Here is a 21,793-nt window from a genome sequence, read left to right as displayed (position 1 = left end):
CTGGACTGAGTCCAGTAACCTCGCGTGCTTTTAGCCGCCGATTTCTGGGTTGATATCGCAGTTGATGAATACTTCTGAGAAGCGTATCGGCCAATCAAAAGACAGCAAAAGCAGCAGTCATATAATAAACACGATTAAACACCAATCACTGTTCAAACGCTGAGTATCGTTAATGCTCTATCGGCGGTGGAGCATCTTTAAGTAATATTTAACCCAGAAAAACGAAGTCGCGATTTTGATCTCAGACTCCAGTGCTGTCCATTATTTTAGAATAAAAGACACTACAAAGAAAACCATGCCGACCTACCGACCCTGTTTTTGTTGCCAATGTAACCCTATAAACAGACATGTTATTTTTTTTGGCCTAATAAACAATTTATGTCCCCGGTGGTAGTGTGTTATGAAGGTTTATTTACCATCAGATGTGATATTTCCCTTTGGCAAGCCATCAGGAAATATATACACATTTAGGTATATGCTATTTGAAATTAAACATATCCCCATCTTTTAAAAATTATCTTTTAATTTGTACTTTACGTTATGATGAATATAGATGATATGGTACTCAGATGACTGTATCTGGAAATTAAGTTACATATCAATTATATACCTTTGCTGATGTTCATATGCCCTGGTAGCTGCAATATTGTAGCTCAAAAGACTTTTAGACAGAAAATGGTGTCGTCTTTAGAGCTACAATTGTTGCCTATTACTGCTAATGGAGCAAAGTAATGATTATACAAACCATTATAAAACGTTTATTTGCATTTTATCTTACTTGTTCGATATCGCTTACTTACTAGGCAATAAAACTCACAGGGACTTGTAACGTAGGTTGTGAGAAAGTCTGCTGTGTATACATGTGTACTATATACTTTATAAAAGGACAAGGGAACCAACGGCTCGCTTGGAAGAGGTACACCTGCCTCTACAAAAGTAGCCCGAATTCCGTCAAACATTGATAAATATGTACATATTTAATACCAATATATTCTTCAATAAATTTTCGACATGGAAAACACAACTTCAAAAACAAAATAATATATAAACATACCTTTATTTCACTATGAACGTGGAATATGCAGTCAGATATCACCGATGTAATTTTGCCTGTCCACTGAAATCTAGGTTAAACACGTTTGTGTGGATATTATGTACCCCATACCCGGACCCGGACTGGAAACACCATATACCCGGTGTCTGTAACTAAACGCTACAATATCAATGTGGTAAAGGTCAAGTACAACATTAGAGTCTCCATTTAAGTTAGATTCTTCAATTAATGATATACGTATCTCAAATAAAGGTTCTTCTAAGAACCTAAACCGTGAAACTTAATTTATACAGAGTCTGAGTACAGAATTTCAGTGTAGTAAAAAATAAAGGGCGAGTAACCAATAAGGTACCCATCATCAATTACAATATGCGGATTATACCAAGAGTCGAGTGCTGGAAAAAAAAGTGTCTCGCTTAGGTTGGATTGGATTAATGAAAGAGTTATCACTATGTTATTTGTATATTGAATGAAGTAAAATCGCGGCATGTACCGGAAGCAAAATCAATTATTTTATATTATTTCTTATGTTATATACACGATTAAACACCAATCACTGTTCAAACGCTGAGTATCGTTAATGCTCTATCGTCGGTAGAGCATCCTTAAGTAATATTTAACCCAGAGTAACGAATCATAAATTTTTGGTATAAGGCCAAACAAAAAAATATGTCTGTTTAGGGTCACCCTACCGACCCTAATTTTTTTCCACTTTTCTACGAAAAAAAAAGTCGCGATTTTGATCTAAGACTCCGGTGCCGTCCATTATTTTAGAATGAAAGACACTACAAAAAAAAAAAAATGCCGACCTACCGACCCTGTTTTTGTTGCCAATGTAACCCTAAACAGACATGTTATTTTTTTTTGGCCTAATAAACAATTTATGTCCCCGGTGGTAGTGTGATGTGAATGTTTATTTACCATCAGATGTAATATTTCCCTTTGGCAAGCCATCAGGAAATATATACACATTTAGGTATATGCAATTTGAAATTAAACATATCCTCATCTTTTAAAAAATTATCTTTTAATTTGTACTTTACGTTATGATGAATATAGATGATATGGTACTCTGATGACTGTATCTGGAAATTAAGATATATATCAATTATGGACCTTTGCTGATGTTCATTGGTGTCGTAATGCCCTGGTAGATTATTAAATAATGACATTGGTCTATGTCCTTGGCCCGGCACCATAAAACTATTCTCAGACAGATTTTTTACTCAAGTATATGATTTTCCATAGGCTTGAGTAAAAAATTTGGTCTGAGAAAGTTTTATGGTGCCGGGCCCGGGGTCATTATTTATTCTATGTACCAGGGCTTTATAACACCATATGGACGGAATCAAAGGTCCTTAATTTTTTTGGATATATATGATAATCTTAAAATGTTTGCTTCCTCGGCAAGCATCGGGTTTTACAACATTTTGTGACCCTTGGGTAGAATATCCCTATCCTTCAATCTACCTATGATAGAGTCTTATAATATTATGCCATGATGTAATGTTTAAACTTTGTATTTATAGATATACTTAAAGGCCCACTACCTTTCCGAAACGGCTTATAATTTTTAAAATGGGAATGTAAAACAAGATTGATATTTTTGTAGAGTCTTAAAAATTATTAACTTACCATTAATGCTACATTTATCATCACCTTCTGAACGATTTGATTACGTGGGTCTTATTGTGTTTCCCACCGTCGTCCTAAATACCATGCGGTAGTTGACTATCACTTCGCCAGACGGCAAAACAGCGAATTGACTCTCCACTGTTTTCATATATTACGCAGGAAATATTGCATATGTTTGCTGTCATAACCTTATTTTAGGTCATCAGTATGCATTTTCTGATGTTATTAATGTTTTTTAAGAAACCTTTATATTTTGCTCCGGAAAGGTAATGGGCCTTTAAAGTAAATAGCCAAGGGAAAAAGCCTATAACCTGGAGACACTCTACAGTCAGCACAGATAATAAAGGAGTTTCCATTCTCTGTAAAAAAAAAAGAGCAAAGCAAAGCATTTCTGGTGTTGTATGTATACTGTATAGAACAAACACCCAGCTGGTTGATCTCGACCTCCAACCTTTTGACACTACAAGCTTATATTACCATCAAGTGTTACATTTTTTACACATTAATGACACAGATAAAGGCCATTACATCTTTGTACTTGGTAACTGCTGGAATTACATGATATATGTGATGCACTATGTAGAACACAACATGATATACTTATATCCGACACCATCACTCATCAAGTTCATGTAATAGTGTCATTGATGACTTAATTAATTAGAATTCAAGTAACAGTATATTAACAAAACATCAGAGATCCGGTGATAAGTTTGGCATAATTATGCATGCACTTTCTGAACTGCAAACAGAATTCAATAATGAATATGCATCTATATTGAATTATTCAAATCAGCCTTTCATCTGATAGAATAATGGTGGGCTATATCTGATAATGGTGGGCTATCCAAATTCATTTTGGTCCATTGTTTTACCATCTGATGATGGTGGGCTATCCAAATTACCATTGGTCCATGGTCCTACCATCTGATGATATACAGTGGGCTATCCAAATTACCCTTGGTCCATGGTCCTACCATCTGATTATGGTGGGTTATTCAAATTACCCTTGGTCCATGGTCCTACCATCTGATGATATACAGTGGGCTATTCAAATTGCCCTTGGTCCATGGTCCTACCATCTGATAATTGGTGGGTTATTCAAATTACCCTTGGTCCATGGTCCTACCATCTGATGATATACAGTGGGCTATTCAAATTGCCCTTGGTCCATGGTCCTACCATCTGATAATGGTGGGCTATTCAAATTACCCTCGGTCTATGGTCCTACCATCTGATGATTGTCGGTTATTCAAATTACCCCTTTTTTCGTTGCCTTATTTATTTTTCATGACAAATTTGGTATGTCTTTTAATGAAATATTCAATGTTTGGAAAGCAATTTCACTATTGTTTTAGTAGTATACATGCATGTATTCATAATGAAAATATATATGAAGTCAAAATTTCTAAGACAATTTTCTGGTTCACAAAAAAATGATATGTAGATTTTATACTGAAAGGTCAAGGAACCATAATGTAAATTAAGAAATTTATTAAACATTTATCCAATTTTTTGTCACCCATCAATCTTGATTTTTTTTATCTTGTTCGATTGATCATTATAAAGGACATGCAGCAATTAGCGATGTGTAAATTCTTGCGCATACATTATAACTAAAAAGCTGCTTCTGCGCTATCGTACATATGATACTATTTATAGATGTTAGCTACGTCACTGTATTGGTGATTGATGTTATTGCGACATATCATTGTCATTTTTTGACAGATATTTATATTATCGGAGTCTAGCATTAATTATCTGATTTAGTTGCTACATAGTGACAATTAAGAAGTGGCATGGTGTGAAGTCGACATTGCGAAATAAAAATGGTTGCGTAATAAAAAGGAGAGCAAAATAAGATTTATAGTATTAACAAGATTTGCAATTGTAATATTGAATGTTTCATCTGGACAATTTACATTGTGAAGGCTATCTATATTCACAAAAATGTATATTATATGATTCTTTGATAAATATCCTGACACCTCTGTGTTGTTTAATTCGAGGTGTACTTTTCAACACATAAATATTTATGTAGATTAACATTAATCAAATTCTGTACTTGGCCTAGAATTTTTGTGTGCTTAACGATTATAATACAGACCTTAAAGTGAACAGTCGGGCAAGGATGGCTAAAGTCGGTAAAAATGGTGTGAATGTATCCAGTATAATTTCTTATGAAATAGAAAAATAAAGTCTCTTGTCAAAGTCTGTCTGCGTACGAAGAAATTGATTTAAAGTATGGGAATTCTAAAACGTCCTCCCGGCTCACTATGTCCGTGGTTACATTTCCACACAGACTAGTTTTCAATGCTTTCAACTTTTCTTTACTTTAATGGTCAGAACTGGGAAACTAAGCATAACTTGACCGTCGTATTAATAAGTGAGAACTTTTGGAAGGCCAATGAACGCATTTAGACTGGTTTTCTTTGCCCGACTATTCACTTTAATGATATGTTAGGTATCCTTATTTTGAAAAATTATTATTAAAAAAAAGGAAGAAGAAAAAATAACAAACAGGTATATTACAGTCTTGTAGTATATGTCAATCAGGTGACAGGGTGCTGTGGTGGCCGAGTGGTTAAAATGTCTCGAAATATTTCCACTAGCCCTCCACTTCTGGGTCGCGAGTTTGAATCCCATGTAGGGCAGTTGCAAGGTACTGACCGCTGGCCATTGGTTTTTCTCTAGGTGCTCCGGCTTTCCTCCAAACCTAGCACTTCTTTTTATCAGGCAGGCTGATACTGACACTGACAGAGCATACCTCTTTGATACAGTTGGTAAATTAGCCAGCATTGAATTTTCCCTGTACTTCCAAAGGTTTATAATGAGAATCTTGGATAGAAATTTAGTAAGTCTCCAGAAATATAGAGGGAATCATGTGAAATAAACAACAATAGAAGGAGTCATGTAAAATGGTACTGTTATTGCGAGATCTGTTTAACACATGCAAATTCTGTCTCTCTTATGATGGAACATAATAAGCATGCAGTCGCTTCTGTTGTTTATGAGTGTCGTTTATGTTTAATTATGTCAAATTATACAACATGATGAGTATCATAATGTCAACTCACCTGCCCAAAAGGCAAGTGGACTTGATAGGATTAAGGACTACAAGGTGTGTTCAAATAAATGACCTTGACCTTCAGGGAAACTGCTTGGTTAAGGTTTTTTTTCCATGTGTAAAAGATAAATGTCAAGGTCTCTTGTTACTAGACAATGAGAATTTTGTTTCCATATGATGTTGCAAATTCCTTTCTGGGCTGTTCATATTCGTACATCATGGATACTTTTCTTAAGGCAAGTGCTTGCTTAGTATTTTTTCCAGGTATGATTAGTTCAAATGCCCAAGTCTTCAACTTTACACACGTGTGGCAGGAGTGGTTAATTTATGTATATAACTGGTTATTATTTTGTTGTTAATATTATCAATATTTCGTCTGCTGTCATATTGTTTACGACATACGGGTACCTGGACAGTACCCCTTTTTGTTATATTGCAGCGGCGTAAATCATTCAAGTTACGATACAGGTATAAAAGACCGTGTTGTAGCCTGCATCGGTCACTTTGGCACTGAGACAAGGTATTGTCGGCTGGGTCACTTCCTAGGTAGCTATAGCTGGATATAAGGCCTTGTAGCCATGTAGTATTAAAGTATAAAAGTATGTTCTAGAGGTTAAATGAATTTATGCTATCTAGCGGGAAGGACGGGTGACTTTTTTTAACACTGTAAATTGTTTCGTTGCCTCAAAATATTTGTTATTTGTTTGGATATAGATCTGTTGAATTATAATAAAATTATTGAATTTGTATTTCGGTTTTAGTCGTATTTGTATGATAAATAAACCAATACGGAACCTCAGATCCATAAAAGAACCGTGGACGAAACATTACTACATACAGCCATCCTATTACACACGCAAGACACCACATCCACGAGCAGTTGTCCTTAAAAGACCCTGTCTGTTAATAGGATATAAACATAATAACCAAACCCCATTTAAAAAGAAAATATGCGTTAATTATAATCAACGTTCTACATATTCTGTGGAGGCAACGTTAATTACGATACTGCCGTTTTTCATTAGGAGCTATGCCAGCCCATACTAATTACATTGTATTTGGTGTTTCATTATGAAACTTGTCACAGAAAGGTACAGCCATGATCAGGTAGGTGTTAGCATTAAGGTACATTTCTGTAATGTGGATGTCCAAATAATTGTGAGTATTGAAGTATATATATGACTTAAGATCTATAAATTATATCAAACTGATAATGTATTTTGGTGGGATGGAAAACGACATTTTGTTTTCTTTGAATTCCAATATTTTCATGTAAAATTCAAGTTGCGCTGGTTGCTTGAACTTCATCCAAAACTGGGATCACACTCATTTTACATACAAAATTGTATTTCATTTACAACAGGATGTCCTGTTCTACTGTATCGGCCTCAAATTGAATTGAACGAATTCAGAAACTTTTTAGAAAATATGAAAAAATATATTACGTATCTTAATTACTTTTTACTTTTGTGTAAGTAAAGAAAGATAATTTTCTTAATGGAAAGTTATATGGATCTGTTTCTTAATTATTGCCCTACCTTCAAATGGAATGTGCCCTACCTTCCTATTAAATGTTGTATGGATTTGTTTCTTAATTATTGCCCTACCTTCTAATGGAATGTGCCCTACCTTCCTATTAAATGATGTATGGATTTGTTTCTTGATTATTGCCCTACCTTCAAATGGAATGTGCCCTACCTTCCTATTAAATGATGTATGGATCTGTTTCTTAATTATTGCCCTACCTTCAAATGGAATGTGCCCTACCTTCCTATCAAATGATGTATGGATTTGTTTCTTAATTATTGCCCTACCTTCCTATCGAATGATGTATGGATTTGTTTCTTTATTTTTGTCCTACCTATATATGGAATGTTGTATGGATTTGTTTCTTAATTATTGTCCTACCTATATATGGAATGTTGTATGGATTCGTTTCTTAATTATTGTCCTACCTATATATGGAATGTTGTATGGATTCGTTTCTTAATTATTGTCCTACCTATATATGGAATGTTGTATGGATTCGTTTCTTAATTATTGTCCTACCTATATATGGAATGTTGTATGGATTCGTTTCTTAATTATTGTCCTACCTATATATGGAATGTTGTATGTTCGTTTTAATGTCTACCTATATAGGAATGTTGTAGGATCTTTCTTAATTATTGCCCTACCTATATATGGAATGTTGTATGGATTCGTTTCTTAATTATTGCCCTACCTATATATGGAATGTTGTATGGATTCGTTTCTGAATTATTGCCCTACCTTCCAATGGGATATTGTATGGATTTGTTTCTTATTGCCCAAACTTTCAGAACTTAAAGATTGTTAATTTCAATTATACTAGATAAATTATTCATGACTTGTTTATTATTTGTTACCTGATGTCCTTTTTGATGTTTAAGGGTTAATTTTCTTCCCTAAGGTGTACATGTGTAGTCTTGAGAATTCTATATACAATGTACACGTACCAATTAAAGAGATGGCAAATCATCAAGGCTGTCGTGTCATTCACTGACAAATATGACGACAACTTGATGAAAAGGTGTAACCTCATTGATTTAATACGCCAGAAAACAATCCATCAGTTGTAATTTCGCAATAGATTGTTCATTGTAACTGTTTGATATAAATAACATTCCCATATTGTCTGTCAGTTATGTAAAATATCATGAATCCAGGTCTTGCCTTCTTGTATATATAACTTGAACAGCAGACAATGCACATTAACTAGTCGTTCATTATGCAGAGTTAATAATCGACTGTCACTTTTTATGATCTTCAAGAATTATTGTTTAAAGAAATTTATGATACCAACCTGTGAACTCTTTTTACACCCATCATGTATAGTTCTATTATAGATTGTTTTTGTCCCATTTTTATAATATTTTTTTTTTCAGTTGTGTGATATATTAAACGAACAATAATAATTAACTGTAGGACTTAAAAAGTTTAAGTAATTATAACTTAATGATAATATTAATTGAAAACCAGAAACAACTGTAAGACATAAATACGCCCCCTCCTCCTCGCCCCCTCCTCCTCGCCCCCTCCCCCTTCCTCCCCTCCCCTCCTCCTCCCCTCCCTCCCCCTTCTCCCCCTCCTCTTCCCCTCCCCCTCTCCCCCCTCCTCCCTCCTCCTCTCCCCTTCCTTCCCTCCCTATCCTCCCTCCCACTCTCCCACCCTCCTCTCTCCCCTCCTCCCTCCTCCTCTCCCCTTCCTTCCCTCCCTATCCTCCCTCCCACTCTCCCACCCTCCTCTCTCCCCTCCTCCCTCCTCTTCTCCTCTTCCTCCCCTCCCCTCTTCCCCTTCCTCCTCCCCTCAGCCTCCCTTCCCCTTCCTATATTTCTACGCTTCTAAAACAACTGCTGCCTATACATGGTAATTATGATTTTAAAGTTTCATTCATTTGTATAAGAATGAAGTAAGTGAGTTTTATTTCCAATTAAATTATTTTTTTTATTTTTGAACAAGAAGAAGTCACAGCCTGCATTATTTATGAATCTAAGCCATAATGGTGTCAGCTAATATATTTTAACACACATAATTTACTCTCCATGATAGAGGTACACAATTGAATATTTCTAGGCTTGGACATATTCCAGTTACTGTCAAATCATCTATAAGGCCACCCAAGGGACAAGAAAAAAGTGGCCTCTATAGCCACTTTATACACAGGTCAAATTGTGTTATAAATCATCATTTGGGACCCTAAGAAAGTGGTCTCAATAAGCAGGTGGTCTTCATACATAGGTGGTCGCTAAGGCAGGTTTCTTTGTATATTACTGCATACATCTAAATACAGACTTTGGTGGAAACTGAATAGTCATATATGGATAATTTGGATTGACAAGATTTAGTTCACAGAGCTTACATGTTTGCGTCAAAAATATAACAAGGTTAAAAAATTCACTGTCAATGTATAATTTATGTAAATTTGCGACCTAAGAGTCAATTGTCCTATATAATCTCACCCTAAGTGACTGCCGTAGCCTTAATAGCTATAACATATCAAAAAATAGTCTTTTGTTGACAATTATGAGGGGAAAATTGTTAATGAAGACCATAACGTGACCCTTTGCCTTTATCAAGACTTGTCTTGGAAAACAACCCAGTGTACGAACATGTATACTTGCACTAACCTGCTTCTAGCAGGTCATCAGATATTGGCCAAATTTCAACCTACATGTATAATTACAATATCATTAATAACACTGAACATTAATTGTAACAAGTTTAATTTATAGAATGAACATTCCTTTGTTTGAAACAGTTTTAAAATGTCATATATCATGAAACTATAAATAGAAAATTTTCCATAAAAGTCAAAATCAAAAAATCTTGTGTTTACATTGATTTACTCACAGTATACAATCAGTATGTCTCTTGTGTTTACATGGATTTACTCGCAGTATACAATCAGTATGTCTCTTGTGTTAACAGGTATTTACTCTCAGTATACAATCAGTATGTCTCTTGTGTTTACATGGATTTACTAGCAGTATACAATCAGTATGTCTCTTGTGTGTACAGGGATTTACTCTCAGTATACAATCAGTATGTCTCTTGTGTTTACATGGGTTTACTAGCAGTATACAATCAGTATGTCTCTTGTGTGTACAGGGATTTACGCTCAGTATACAATCAAGATATATTTTGTGTGTATAGGGACTTACTCTCAGTAAATAATCAGTATGTCTCTTGTGTTTTCAGGGTTTTACTCTCAGTATACAATCAGTATATATATGTCTCTTGTGTTTACATGGATTACTCTCAGTATACAATCAGTATGTCTCTTGTGTTTTCAGGGATTACTCTCAGTATACAATCAGTGTATTTACATGGATTTACTCTCAGTATACAATCAGTATGTCTCTTGTTTTTACATAGATTTACTCTCCTTATACAACCAGTATGCCTCTTGTATTTAGAGGGATTTACTCTCAGTATACAATCAGTTTGTCTCTTGTATTTAGAAGGATTTACTCTCAGTATACAATCAGTTTGTCTTTTGTTTTTACATAGATTTACTCTCCTTATACAACCAGTATGCCTCTTGTATTTAGAGGGATTTACTCTCAGTATGCAATCAGTATGTCTCGTGTATTTAGAAGGATTTACTCTCAGTATACAATCAGTTTGTCTCTTCTGTTAACAGGGATTTACTCTCAGTATACAACCAGTATGTCTCTTGTGTTTACATGGATTTACTCTCAGTATACAATCAGTTTGTCTCTTCTGTTAACAGGGATTTACTCTCAGTATACAACCAGTATGCCTCTTGTGAGAACAGACTGCCTACCTGTCATCTCCGTGAAGCCTTCAACTCGCTCAACCTATTTCCATCCAACTCACAGGGTATGTATCGATGTTGTTTGGCATGCGAGCTTTTTCATATTATCTTTTTTTGGTAAAAAAAAATGGAGATTACTAAGACACTTCCAGAGTTCATGTCTTTTGACCAAGCACAGGGTCAAGATGACCGCTAGCCATCATTCTTCATCTGTCAGCATCCATTATTTACTGGTCATGCATTATCTGCCATTTCAAATTTGAAACTTCTTGAAGTTACCCATGTGGGATTAAGCTGAAATCTGCCTAGAATAATGCTTGGAGATAATCCTCATGGCTAAATATTGATGGCTATCACATCTGCCATCTTGAAAAACACATTTTTTCTGATCCCAATGGCGCAATATAACCGAGAATTGTTAGCAGGGATGTAATAGAAGTGAAAGAAAGTGTTGTAATTTTTCTGCCCTGAAATATTGTTGATGTGGCGGCTTTGATGACTATTTTGTCACATGACTTCATAGTCATGGACATGCTTCTTTTAACAAAACCTATTTCCAACTTACTCTCATGGTCGACTAGTTGAACTGAGCAGCTGAAACTTTCCTGAAATGACACTTATTTGACCATGACTACTACATGTATTAGTGTTCAGTCAGAAATCCAAGATGGACACCACAGGCACCATTTTGAAAAACACATTTTAAAAATTTCATCAGTTCCACTAATGACATTGGCTTTAAAAAGAAGGGCAGCCCATAAAGAGTTGTTATCAGAACATTGCATTTATTAGGTCATCTGACCCGAAGGGTCAGGATGACCTATTGTCATCATGCACCGTCCGTCGCCGTTCACCATGCGTAAACTTTTCATTCAAACGACTTCTTCTCAATAACCTAAAGGCCCAGGGTACTGATATTTGGCCTGTAGCATGCTGGGATAAAGGGCTACCAAGTTTGTTCAAATGAATTACTTTGACCTTCATTCAAGGTCACAGAGGTCAAAAAGGCTAACATTTTAAACGACTTCTTCTCAAGACCCAGAAGGTTCAGGGTACTAATATTTGTCCTGTAGCATGCTGGGATGAAGGGTTACCAATTTGTTCAAGTGAATGACCTTGACCTTCATTCAAGGTCACAGGGGTCAAATTGGTGAAAATATTTTAAACGACTTCTTCAGAATAACTAGGAGGTCTAGAGACCTGATATTTGGCCTATGACATGCTGGGATGAAGGGCTTCCAAGTTTGTTCAAATGAATGACCTTGATCTTCATTGAAGGTCACAGGGGTCAAATAGGCTTAAATCTTTAAATGACTACTTCTCAAGAACCAAAAGGCCCAGGATATTGATATTGGGCCTGCAGCATGCTGGGATGAAGGGCTACTAAGTTTGTGCAAATGAATGACATTGATCTTCACTCAAGGTCACAGAGGTCATATAGGCTAAAATCTTTAAACGACTTCTTCTCAAGAACCGAAATGCCCGGGATACTCATATTTTGCCTGCAGCATGCTGAGATGAAGGGCTACCAATTTTGTTCAAATGAATGACCTTATCTTCATTGAAGGTCACAGGGGTCAAATAGGCTTAAATCTTTAAATGACTACTTCTCAAGAACCAAAAGGCCCAGGATACTCATATTGGGCCTGCAGCATGCTGGGATGAAGGGCTACTAAGTTTGTTCAAATGAATGACATTGGTCTTCATTCAAGGTCACAAAGGTCATATAGGCTAAAATCTTTAAACGACTTCTTCTCAAGAACCAAAATGCGCGGGATACTCATATTTTTCCTGCAGCATGCTGAGATGAAGGGCTACCAATTCTGTTCAAATGAATGACCTTGACCTTCATTGAAGGTCACAGGGGTCAAATAGGTTACAATCTTTAAACGACTTCTTGAGAATAACTAGGAGGCCTAGAAACCTGATATTGGGCCTGTGACATGCTGGGATGAAGGGCTACCAAGTTTGTTCAAATGAATGACCTTGATCTTCATTCAAGGTCACAGAGGTCAAATATGCTAAAATCTTTAAACAACTACATTGTATTGTGCTATTAGTCAGATGACCATTAGACCGTTAAGGCCCATGAGCCTCTTGTTAACTGATTCACCCCTGAAAAATGATCATACACTGCCCCAGCCTTTGAATAAGCAGAGTTCAAATGTGTTTTTAGGGGTGAAAGAGTTCAGTTTGTTTGACAATTGTATTGACCATAAAAAGTATTGCATTCCTTTGTTGTATTTAGTGTATGAGATGGTACAGTGCGCTGTGGAGTATGGTAGCCCATGTGAAGATGATAACGTTACGTTTGGAGAATTCTGTGTCCTAGTGTCTGAGCTCAGATCATACTACCTCAGGAAGTAAGTACTGTCCTACTCGGGCAAAATTTCCTTACATCGATTATAGGTCTCGAAATACTGACCTAAAATTGGCCAGAGAATCTGGTCAAAACTTTCTTGATGTCAAGGTCTGTTCAAGACTTCTTGACATAATTCAGGTCATATTTCATGTGAATTTCTGGTCAATTGCAGGTTAGGAAATTGTGCCTGTATATATATACACCAGTATACTTTCATGTGTAAAATGTCCAAATAACTGTGATAACCAAACAGTTATTTCCTAGTATAATTACTAAAGAATGGAAGGACATTTTCCGAATTCTAGTTTTGCCCTTTTGTCCAAAATCAAGTCCTAATTCAAGACAGGACAAGAATGTTACCAAACATACCTCGTTAGCTTCCATCCGTAAAACATATTTAATTAGTATCCAAGTCATAAAGGACAAAATCAAGATGGCCCTGACGGGGGTAATTAAAATCACATTTTATGAAAGCAATAAAACTTACATGTTATGATGAATAGAGAATGATTTTGCTCTTCTTGATTGAATACCAATCTTTTTTTTCAGACCTATCACCCCTAAGCCTCGGTCGATGTATAGAGAGAGGTCATCATCAAGTCCCTGTAAAAGATGGCAACATAGAGGTAAGGAATCTGTCTGGACATATACACAGTTAACACCACTGTTTTTGTCATGTCCTCCCCAATTACTATTTCACCTCTAACATACACCCCTGAAATTCATAATGAACTGTTCAAGCTTTTATAACAGAAGAGCTTTAAGGTAGCTTCAGGAGTGAATGAGTTAATCTCAAGCTATCTCGATGAAAATAAGTCATAACTAGGTACATACATGTGATTGTTTTTGCCCAATCACATCCTGGACCTGTACAATGACTTTAGGCTATGGTCTCAATGTGTATACTGTATTCGACCCAATAAGCGCCCCTCCCCCCTTTTTTTAGGCCTCAATTGCACCTTGATTTCATTCAAGCTAAAAATATGAAAACTGGATTTCTTTATTGATTTCCTTTGTAAAATGATTTATTGCTTACTTTGTTATATGAAAGGCTCCTCCACATTTGATTCTAGAAAGCGCCTCCTTATTTATTTAAATTTTTCAAGCACCCTGGGTACTTATTAGGTTGAATATGGTACATGCCATTCTGAAACAGTCCTACAGAGTAGCCCCTGAGTATGACTTATTTTACAAGATTAACTTTTGGAGCTTTTTTCGTTAGTACGGTTTCTGTAACTGACTTGTGTGTATGTATTAACATATATACAGTGTTTCCTTGATAATTTGGATACTGATAATGCGGACAACTGAAAATCCATACAGATTCGTCAGGGAACAGATTTGATTATAATTACATTGAAAATCTTATACATTTTGTTGTTAAAGTGTTCCTCGGAGGGTCCTGCAACCCTACGAGTTGGCGGCAGGATGAAGCAATTCCATTCTTCAAAAAGCATGGCATCACTTTTTATAATCCTGTAAGTTGTTTTATCAGAAAATTAATTTGTAAAAATGTGAGTTTTTCTGTACGATAAACTAACTTTCTTTCATGGATAGTTATTTTCACAATTTCCATTTCAGAAGAACTTCATGAAGATTAACACTCTCATATTTTTAAAGATTGAATACAAATTCCATTCAATATAACTGCTGAAGATAATAATATGTGGAGATAAATGAATCTAATTGGACCAAAAATTTGTGAAAGTAAATCGCACATGAAGGAAAATTGGTTTACAGGAAAGAATCTAGTTATTTAGATAATTCTTTTTTCTTGTAGATTTTATAGAATGTTCAATGTACAAACAACACTTCAAACTTGTAAATTGCTACATTCATGATCCGTCTGATGCAGCATTTTAATAAGAGTTATTCCCCCTTGTATTACAATAACTAGTAATTGGTAAAAATCTGACTGTGAGTACTGGTTGATACACACATATTTCAAAATCAACTTTCAGCTTGTATCCTACTAATTAGTTTGTACCATTTTACAGGACTTTACTTTTAAACAACTATATCTCTAAAAGATGCTCCACGGCCGACAGATCATAAATGATATTCATCATTTGATTAATAATTGGTGTTTAATCGTGTATATATATGCCTAATTAACACAAAAAGTAACATAAAATAATTTATTTCGCCTTTGGTGCATGCGCAATCATTACTTCATTCCATATAAGATATAATGCCAAAGAATTTTTTCGGGATGCAATTAATTATTTTTCATAGTTTTAACTTAAATTAGAAGCTCAAACTTGTTAATGGTGGTAATGATGTAAAGTAAGTAACTTTTTTACCCGAAGAAAAATACTAAATCGTCTGCTCTTGTTTTTGATAGTGAAAAAATACCATTTGTCAGCGGTGGAGCATCTTAAAGCAAATGGTTCATAGATTATTGATATGTGGTTTATTCTCTGTTGCAGCAAGTTCAGAGTTGGAGAGAAGAATTAGTGGAACTAGAAGCTCGGGCAAAGCAGGTGATTTTTGGTTATGATTATTTTCTTCCTATAATTATGCCAATTTCTGTTGAAAAAAAAAGTCTTCACCTGTCCAACCTGACTATAAACACCTTCAGAGCCAAATCTTGCCCCGATTTCTCAACAAAAGAAAACGCACCGACTTAGGTCAAAAGTTATATTGCCTCCCTATGTTAAATACTGGTATGTCAAAATTGTGCACTTATATAATCATTTTGTACTCACATTTCCTTTGAGAAATGCAGGCCTTATGGAGAATGACCATTTGAGACTCCAAGCAAATGGTTTTATCAAGAAGATGGTCTTTATATGGAGGAGGTTGTTAAAACAAGTTTTAGAGTATCGGCAATATCAGTAGTATCGGTAGTTACTTGTAATCATGATTTTAGAGGATATCATGTACTTTCTATGAGTCAGTTTATCTTACATGTATTGCCATTTCTTTACAGAATGCGGATATTTTATTTTTTGTGATTGATAACCAGACGAGAGCTATTGTTTCTATGATAGAGACAGCCTACCTTGTTGGTAAGATAAATGTAATATAACCCTTTTATCTGAAACCCCCTTAAATACCCCTAATACATCAAACTGATCACATGGCTGCGGCTGTTCTCCTGTTCCATCTTTCGATATTACAGAGTTAGTTCCCTTGCGGGTAGGTATCCATTGTGACGTCATTATTTTGTGAGGAAAACTCGCATCATTTTCTCTGAAAATAATGACATTACGCTCATAAATACATGACGTTACATTCAATACCTACCCGCAATGGCAGATAACTCTGTGATATGCAAAGACAGACTATATTTCATATAACAAAAACCTGGATAGAATGAACCTAAATTTGTTAAATACTTCAAATATTTCTTGAACAGAAATACATTCTTTGTATCATCAAAGAATTAGTCATTGTCCATACAAGTGATCCTGTTACACTTTACAAAATATACAAATATACACAAATGTTAGCGATGATGATTGACTTGAGAAATAGGGTATCTTACATGAATAGAAATATAGGCTAAACTTTCAATTTCATTTCTTATAAGAATGGTGAAATCAGGTTTGGATTCGACGTTTCCATCTACCGAGACAATCTTCCAACGTAATAGTTTGGTCATGTCATCTTTATTACTTGACTTGACATCACAATAGTGTTATTACACATATATGCCTTATGATATTTATCACATGGTCGTATGGCATGGCTGAACGGGCTAGTTTTGTGATAAAGACAAATAATTTATCATACATATATATAGCCCGTGATATAAGATTAATTCTGTTTAAAGTGAATAGTCAGGCATAGAAAGGCTAAAGTAGGTAAAAATGGTGTTGATATATCCAGTATAATTTCTTATGAAATAGAAAAATAAAATTTCCTATCAAAATCGCTCTGCATTTGAAGAAATATATAGGAATCCTAACGTGCCTCCCAGCTGGCTATGTCCATGTTGATTTTCCCATGCAGCCTCGCTTTCAGGATTTATTTTTTGAACTGTGCTAAAGTTACACGGGGCCTTTCCATAATTTCAATGGTCAAAACTGGACAACGTCAGCAGAGCTTGCCCATCGTCTTGATATATAATGACTTTTGCAAGGCCAATTAACAGATTTAGACTGGTTTTCATTGCCAGGCTACTCACTTTAATTATTAAAGTTCTATAACGTATTCACATCCAAGCATCTAAAACATCAAAATCAGCCTGAGTTTAAAAAATTATTTTCTTGAATTTTTCAGCCACCAATCGACAGGTGATTGCCATTATACATGAATATGACAAGAACACAAAGATCTGCGGAGAGGAGGTTTCTAAGTGGTGAGTAGATTGTTTCTAAATTCTTTCTCTTGAAACAATCAGTCTGCATCTTCTCATAAAATGGGAATGTTTGGGTTTTTGTCTTGTTTTGTTTTGTTTTTGGGTTTTTTTTTTTTGTCCATTTTTTTTAGCCATTTAGGATTCCAAGACAAATTTGTTGTAGTGAAACTTCATTGGGGAAGGACAATCATTGGCCATTTTATATAAATGAGATCTTGGTCCGACCCCTAGGGTCAGAGGGGCAGGGCTCAAAAGGGCAAATTTTCTTAATTTTAGCTTTTAAAATCCTACTCCTCCTTCATCCTTGGATGGATTTCATCCATATTTGGTGTGAAACTTCCATTAGGGAAGGACAATTATATTTTATATAATGAGGCCTGGTCCGACCCCTAGGGTCAGAGGGCGCGGGGGCCACAAAAGGGCAAAATTTTCTTAATTTTAGCTTTAAAAATTCTACTCCTCCTTCATCCTCGGGATGGATTTCATCCATATTTGGTTTGAAACATCATGTGAGAATGGACAATCATATTTTGATATAAAAATGAGCCTGGTCCGACCCCTAGGGGCTGAGGGGTGGGGGCCCCAAAAGGGCAAATTTTCTTATTTTTAGCTTTTGAAAATCCTACTCCTCCTTCATCCTTTGGTGTGATTTATGGGACGGACCTCACTCTATATTTTCTATAAATGAGCGTGCGTCCAATCCTGGATATTTTCAGGTCTATATTTTAGTTTAAAACATTATTTAATCATATGAGTTGTAATTCGAGCGTCGGTCCAACCCCTTAGGGTGCTGAGGGGTGGGGCACCCAGATGGGCAAAATTTTCTTATATGATCTTAGCACTTTGTTGAAAATCCTACTCCTCCCTTACATCCTTGGATGGATTTCATCATTATTTGATGTGAATGAACTTAATCATTCCGGCGGCACGGACAATTATTTGATATTAAATTGAGCCTGGATCCAACCCCCTAGGGGACTCAATGCTCTAATTTTAGATTTATAAATCCTTACTACTGGGATTTCATTCCATATTTGTTGTGAAACATCATTGGGGACCCGACCAATTAAAATGAGCTGGTCCGATTTACATCTTTATTTATGGGTAGAGTGCTTGGTCTTTACAAATCTTTGTTGGTTGCATTTATAAGAATTTAGAATAGATTGGACCTCAAATTTATTTTTACATATTGTATTTTCACTTATTAGCTAGATATAAAAATTATTTTGCAAACGTTCTCAGCTTTGATGAATTTAATATGTTGTTGGTTTTTGTGATATCACAGCGAGGTGATGGATCTGCTCCGAGCCAGACAAATCCTCATAGACTTGGTGGAGAGGAACAGTATACCTGTCTTCACAGAACTGGATACTGCTCTCAAATGTACCCAAACAGTGCTGGATAAGGTAAGCTAATACTGAAACTGTACTGGATAAAGTAGGCTGTTACTGAAACTGTACTGGATAAAGAAGGCTGTTTCTGAAATTGTACTGGATAAGGTAGGCTGTTTCTGAAACTGTACTGGATAAGTAGGCTGTTACTGAAACTGTACTGGATAAGGTAGGCTGTTACTGAAACTGTACTGGTTAAGGTATGCTGTTACTGAAACTGTACTGGATAAGGTAGGCTGTTACTGAAACTGTACTGGATAAGGTAGGCTGTTACTGAAACTGTACTGGATAAGGTAAGCTAATACTGAAACTATACTGGATAAGGTAGGCTGTTACTGAAACTGTACTGGATAAGGTAAGCTAATACTGAAACTATACTGGATAAGATGAGATGGTTTGTAGTGTAACAGGAGAGAAGAAAATGTAGCGGCCCTGGATTCTAACCCGGGTTCTTCCGAACAGTAGCTGAGTGCTCTACGGACTGATCTACCTGGTCACTGATGATTGACCCAGTCCAATCCTGCTACACTCCTCCCTCCTTTCTTGAAGTCTTCCCCCTCAAAGACATACGATCGCGAGACCCTTCCAAACACCACCACCGTGGGTTATTTAGTTGGGCGCCAATTCTCTAACAGGAGAGGAGAAAATGTAGCGACCAGACCGTGATTCGAACCCAGGACCCTCAGAACACTAGCCGAGAGCTCTACCGACTGAGCTACCTGGTCACCGATGATCGACCCAGTCCAATCCCGCTACAGTAGCATACTTTGACATTGCCACTGTGTCCTACTGTAGATGTGGAAATTTACATGAGGATGAAATTTATACTAATAACGCGAAGGTCACTTGATCACGAACCCACAATATTTTGTACTTGTATGAACTTTGCTGTTAAAAGTCTGAAAGTGTATTGTTCTTAAAAATAATAACACTGTTAAAGTTTTATGCATGCAAATTGAATAATTATAAATAAGCACTTCCCTAAATGTACATTATACTTTGACCTTTGACCTCCATTTGAAAAAAAGCTAAGAAGGTAGTAAGATTGTATGAGACACACAGTGGTGGACTTGTTTTATTAGCTTGTTATTTATGATTTCTCTGGGGTCAGTCCCTGGCTGAGACAATTAAGTCTATAAAAATGGTGCCTGTACTGTGAAACATTCAGCAGAAAGAAAGTAGGATGACTTGCCTGGTATCATATAGTGACTGGGTCTTTTGTACTGTACGGTGTCTTTAACAGAAATCATCAGTACAATATCTACAAGACATGCTGCGGTCTTCCAAAACTCACATGCTAACCACACAACATGCTGTAAATGTACAGTAAAACACAGGTCAAACGAATCTCAGGGACCAGCAGAATTACTTTTAAAAGCAAAATTTGTTATATACATATTGCAGATATATCATAATGACCCTGTTGGGGAATGAAAATTAATACGTTATAATCATGTGTTCTTTATAAGCATGTTTTACTTAAGTTTAATTTTAGGATTTTTCTTGCCGTCTTTGAAGCGCTAATTCATATACATTGCTAATTTTTTAAAAGGGTATTTCAGGGATTGAACCATTGAATTACCCAAAAATGAAACCATGCTAATAAATCGTAGTTAACAGGCTTTCACATTTGTGCTGAAACTTGACTGCACTAAAATAGGTATCGGTATGTTTACAGTATTATACAAAGGGGAGGCAATCCATAATTTACTTTAGGCTAAAAAAATATGTCTGTTAATGGTTACATTGGCAAAAAAAATAAGTAGTTTGTTTTGGGTTTTTTTTTAGTGTCTTTCACTCTAAAGTAATGACCGGAACCGGAGTCTGAGATCGAATCCCGACTTTTAATTAAATTTTTTTGTAGAAAAGTGGGGGGAAAAATTAGGGTCGGGGATAAAAAAATTAGGGTCGGTCAGGTAACCCTAAACAGACTTTTTTTTTGCCTTAGCTGTTGATAATAAACAACTCATTAATCTGTTAAAATAAGTACCGGTATACAAAGGAGAGGCAGTCCAAAATTGACCTTAGGATGTTACTGATAATTAACCAACTCATTAATCTGTTGTCTATTCCCAGGGATTGAAGGTTGAGGATCTAATTGTTGAGGATGGTGTACAGCCAGTATTGTATGGTTACCTTAAGGTGGGGACGACTTTACTGTAAGTATCATCTGTTTATTCCCACAAATAATCTACATTGTCCTCATATACTGTACACATATAACTAACACTTCTCTCTTCTATTGTCTTTTTCATACCTGTCAACTTTCGGGAATTGCAATGCGGGAGAAAGCGAGTGAGCAAAATTTTCAATAGTCAAACTGAGGCGCTACGCAGCGCTTATCATTATTACTTGTGATGTCTTCGCATAAACACTGTTTATCTTTGGAAAATAACATTGGATGGAAACATTTCAATATTTAATGAATTTATATTCTATAAGTTAAAAAGTCGTATCTTTAACATCAAAGGTTTTTAACATGAAAAAACAGCATTTGTGTTATTAATCAAGAGTAGAAAGAAAAGGACAGAAGGTTCTGATAATAAATTCATATTGTGACTGCAAAATATTGAAACAATTGGATCCATGTGTCATCAAAAAATATATGTTTCGTTTGTACCGGTACTTTTCTATTTTCACTTTCAATTTCCTTCTGAATCATTATGGCTGTTACATTGT

At 35.7% G+C, this 21,793-nt stretch overlaps 1 protein-coding gene across 1 annotated transcript in view; it reads left to right on the top strand.

Moving 5' to 3' along the window:
• Positions 1-21,793, top strand: part of LOC138321767 (uncharacterized) — a 40,049-nt gene that overhangs the window by 2,380 nt on the left and 15,876 nt on the right. The window contains exons 2-10 of the mRNA XM_069265713.1: positions 11,011-11,120; positions 13,304-13,418; positions 13,967-14,043; positions 14,804-14,895; positions 15,847-15,900; positions 16,350-16,428; positions 17,645-17,723; positions 19,009-19,129; positions 21,191-21,273. Coding sequence (XP_069121814.1) covers positions 11,011-11,120; positions 13,304-13,418; positions 13,967-14,043; positions 14,804-14,895; positions 15,847-15,900; positions 16,350-16,428; positions 17,645-17,723; positions 19,009-19,129; positions 21,191-21,273 — 810 coding nt within the window. The remainder of the gene's footprint in view (positions 1-11,010; positions 11,121-13,303; positions 13,419-13,966; positions 14,044-14,803; positions 14,896-15,846; positions 15,901-16,349; positions 16,429-17,644; positions 17,724-19,008; positions 19,130-21,190; positions 21,274-21,793) is intronic.

This window comes from Argopecten irradians, chromosome 4 (assembly GCF_041381155.1).
Source record: "Argopecten irradians isolate NY chromosome 4, Ai_NY, whole genome shotgun sequence".
Taxonomy (NCBI): Eukaryota; Metazoa; Mollusca; class Bivalvia; order Pectinida; family Pectinidae; genus Argopecten; species Argopecten irradians.
This window is presented reverse-complemented; position numbering and strand designations above follow the sequence as displayed.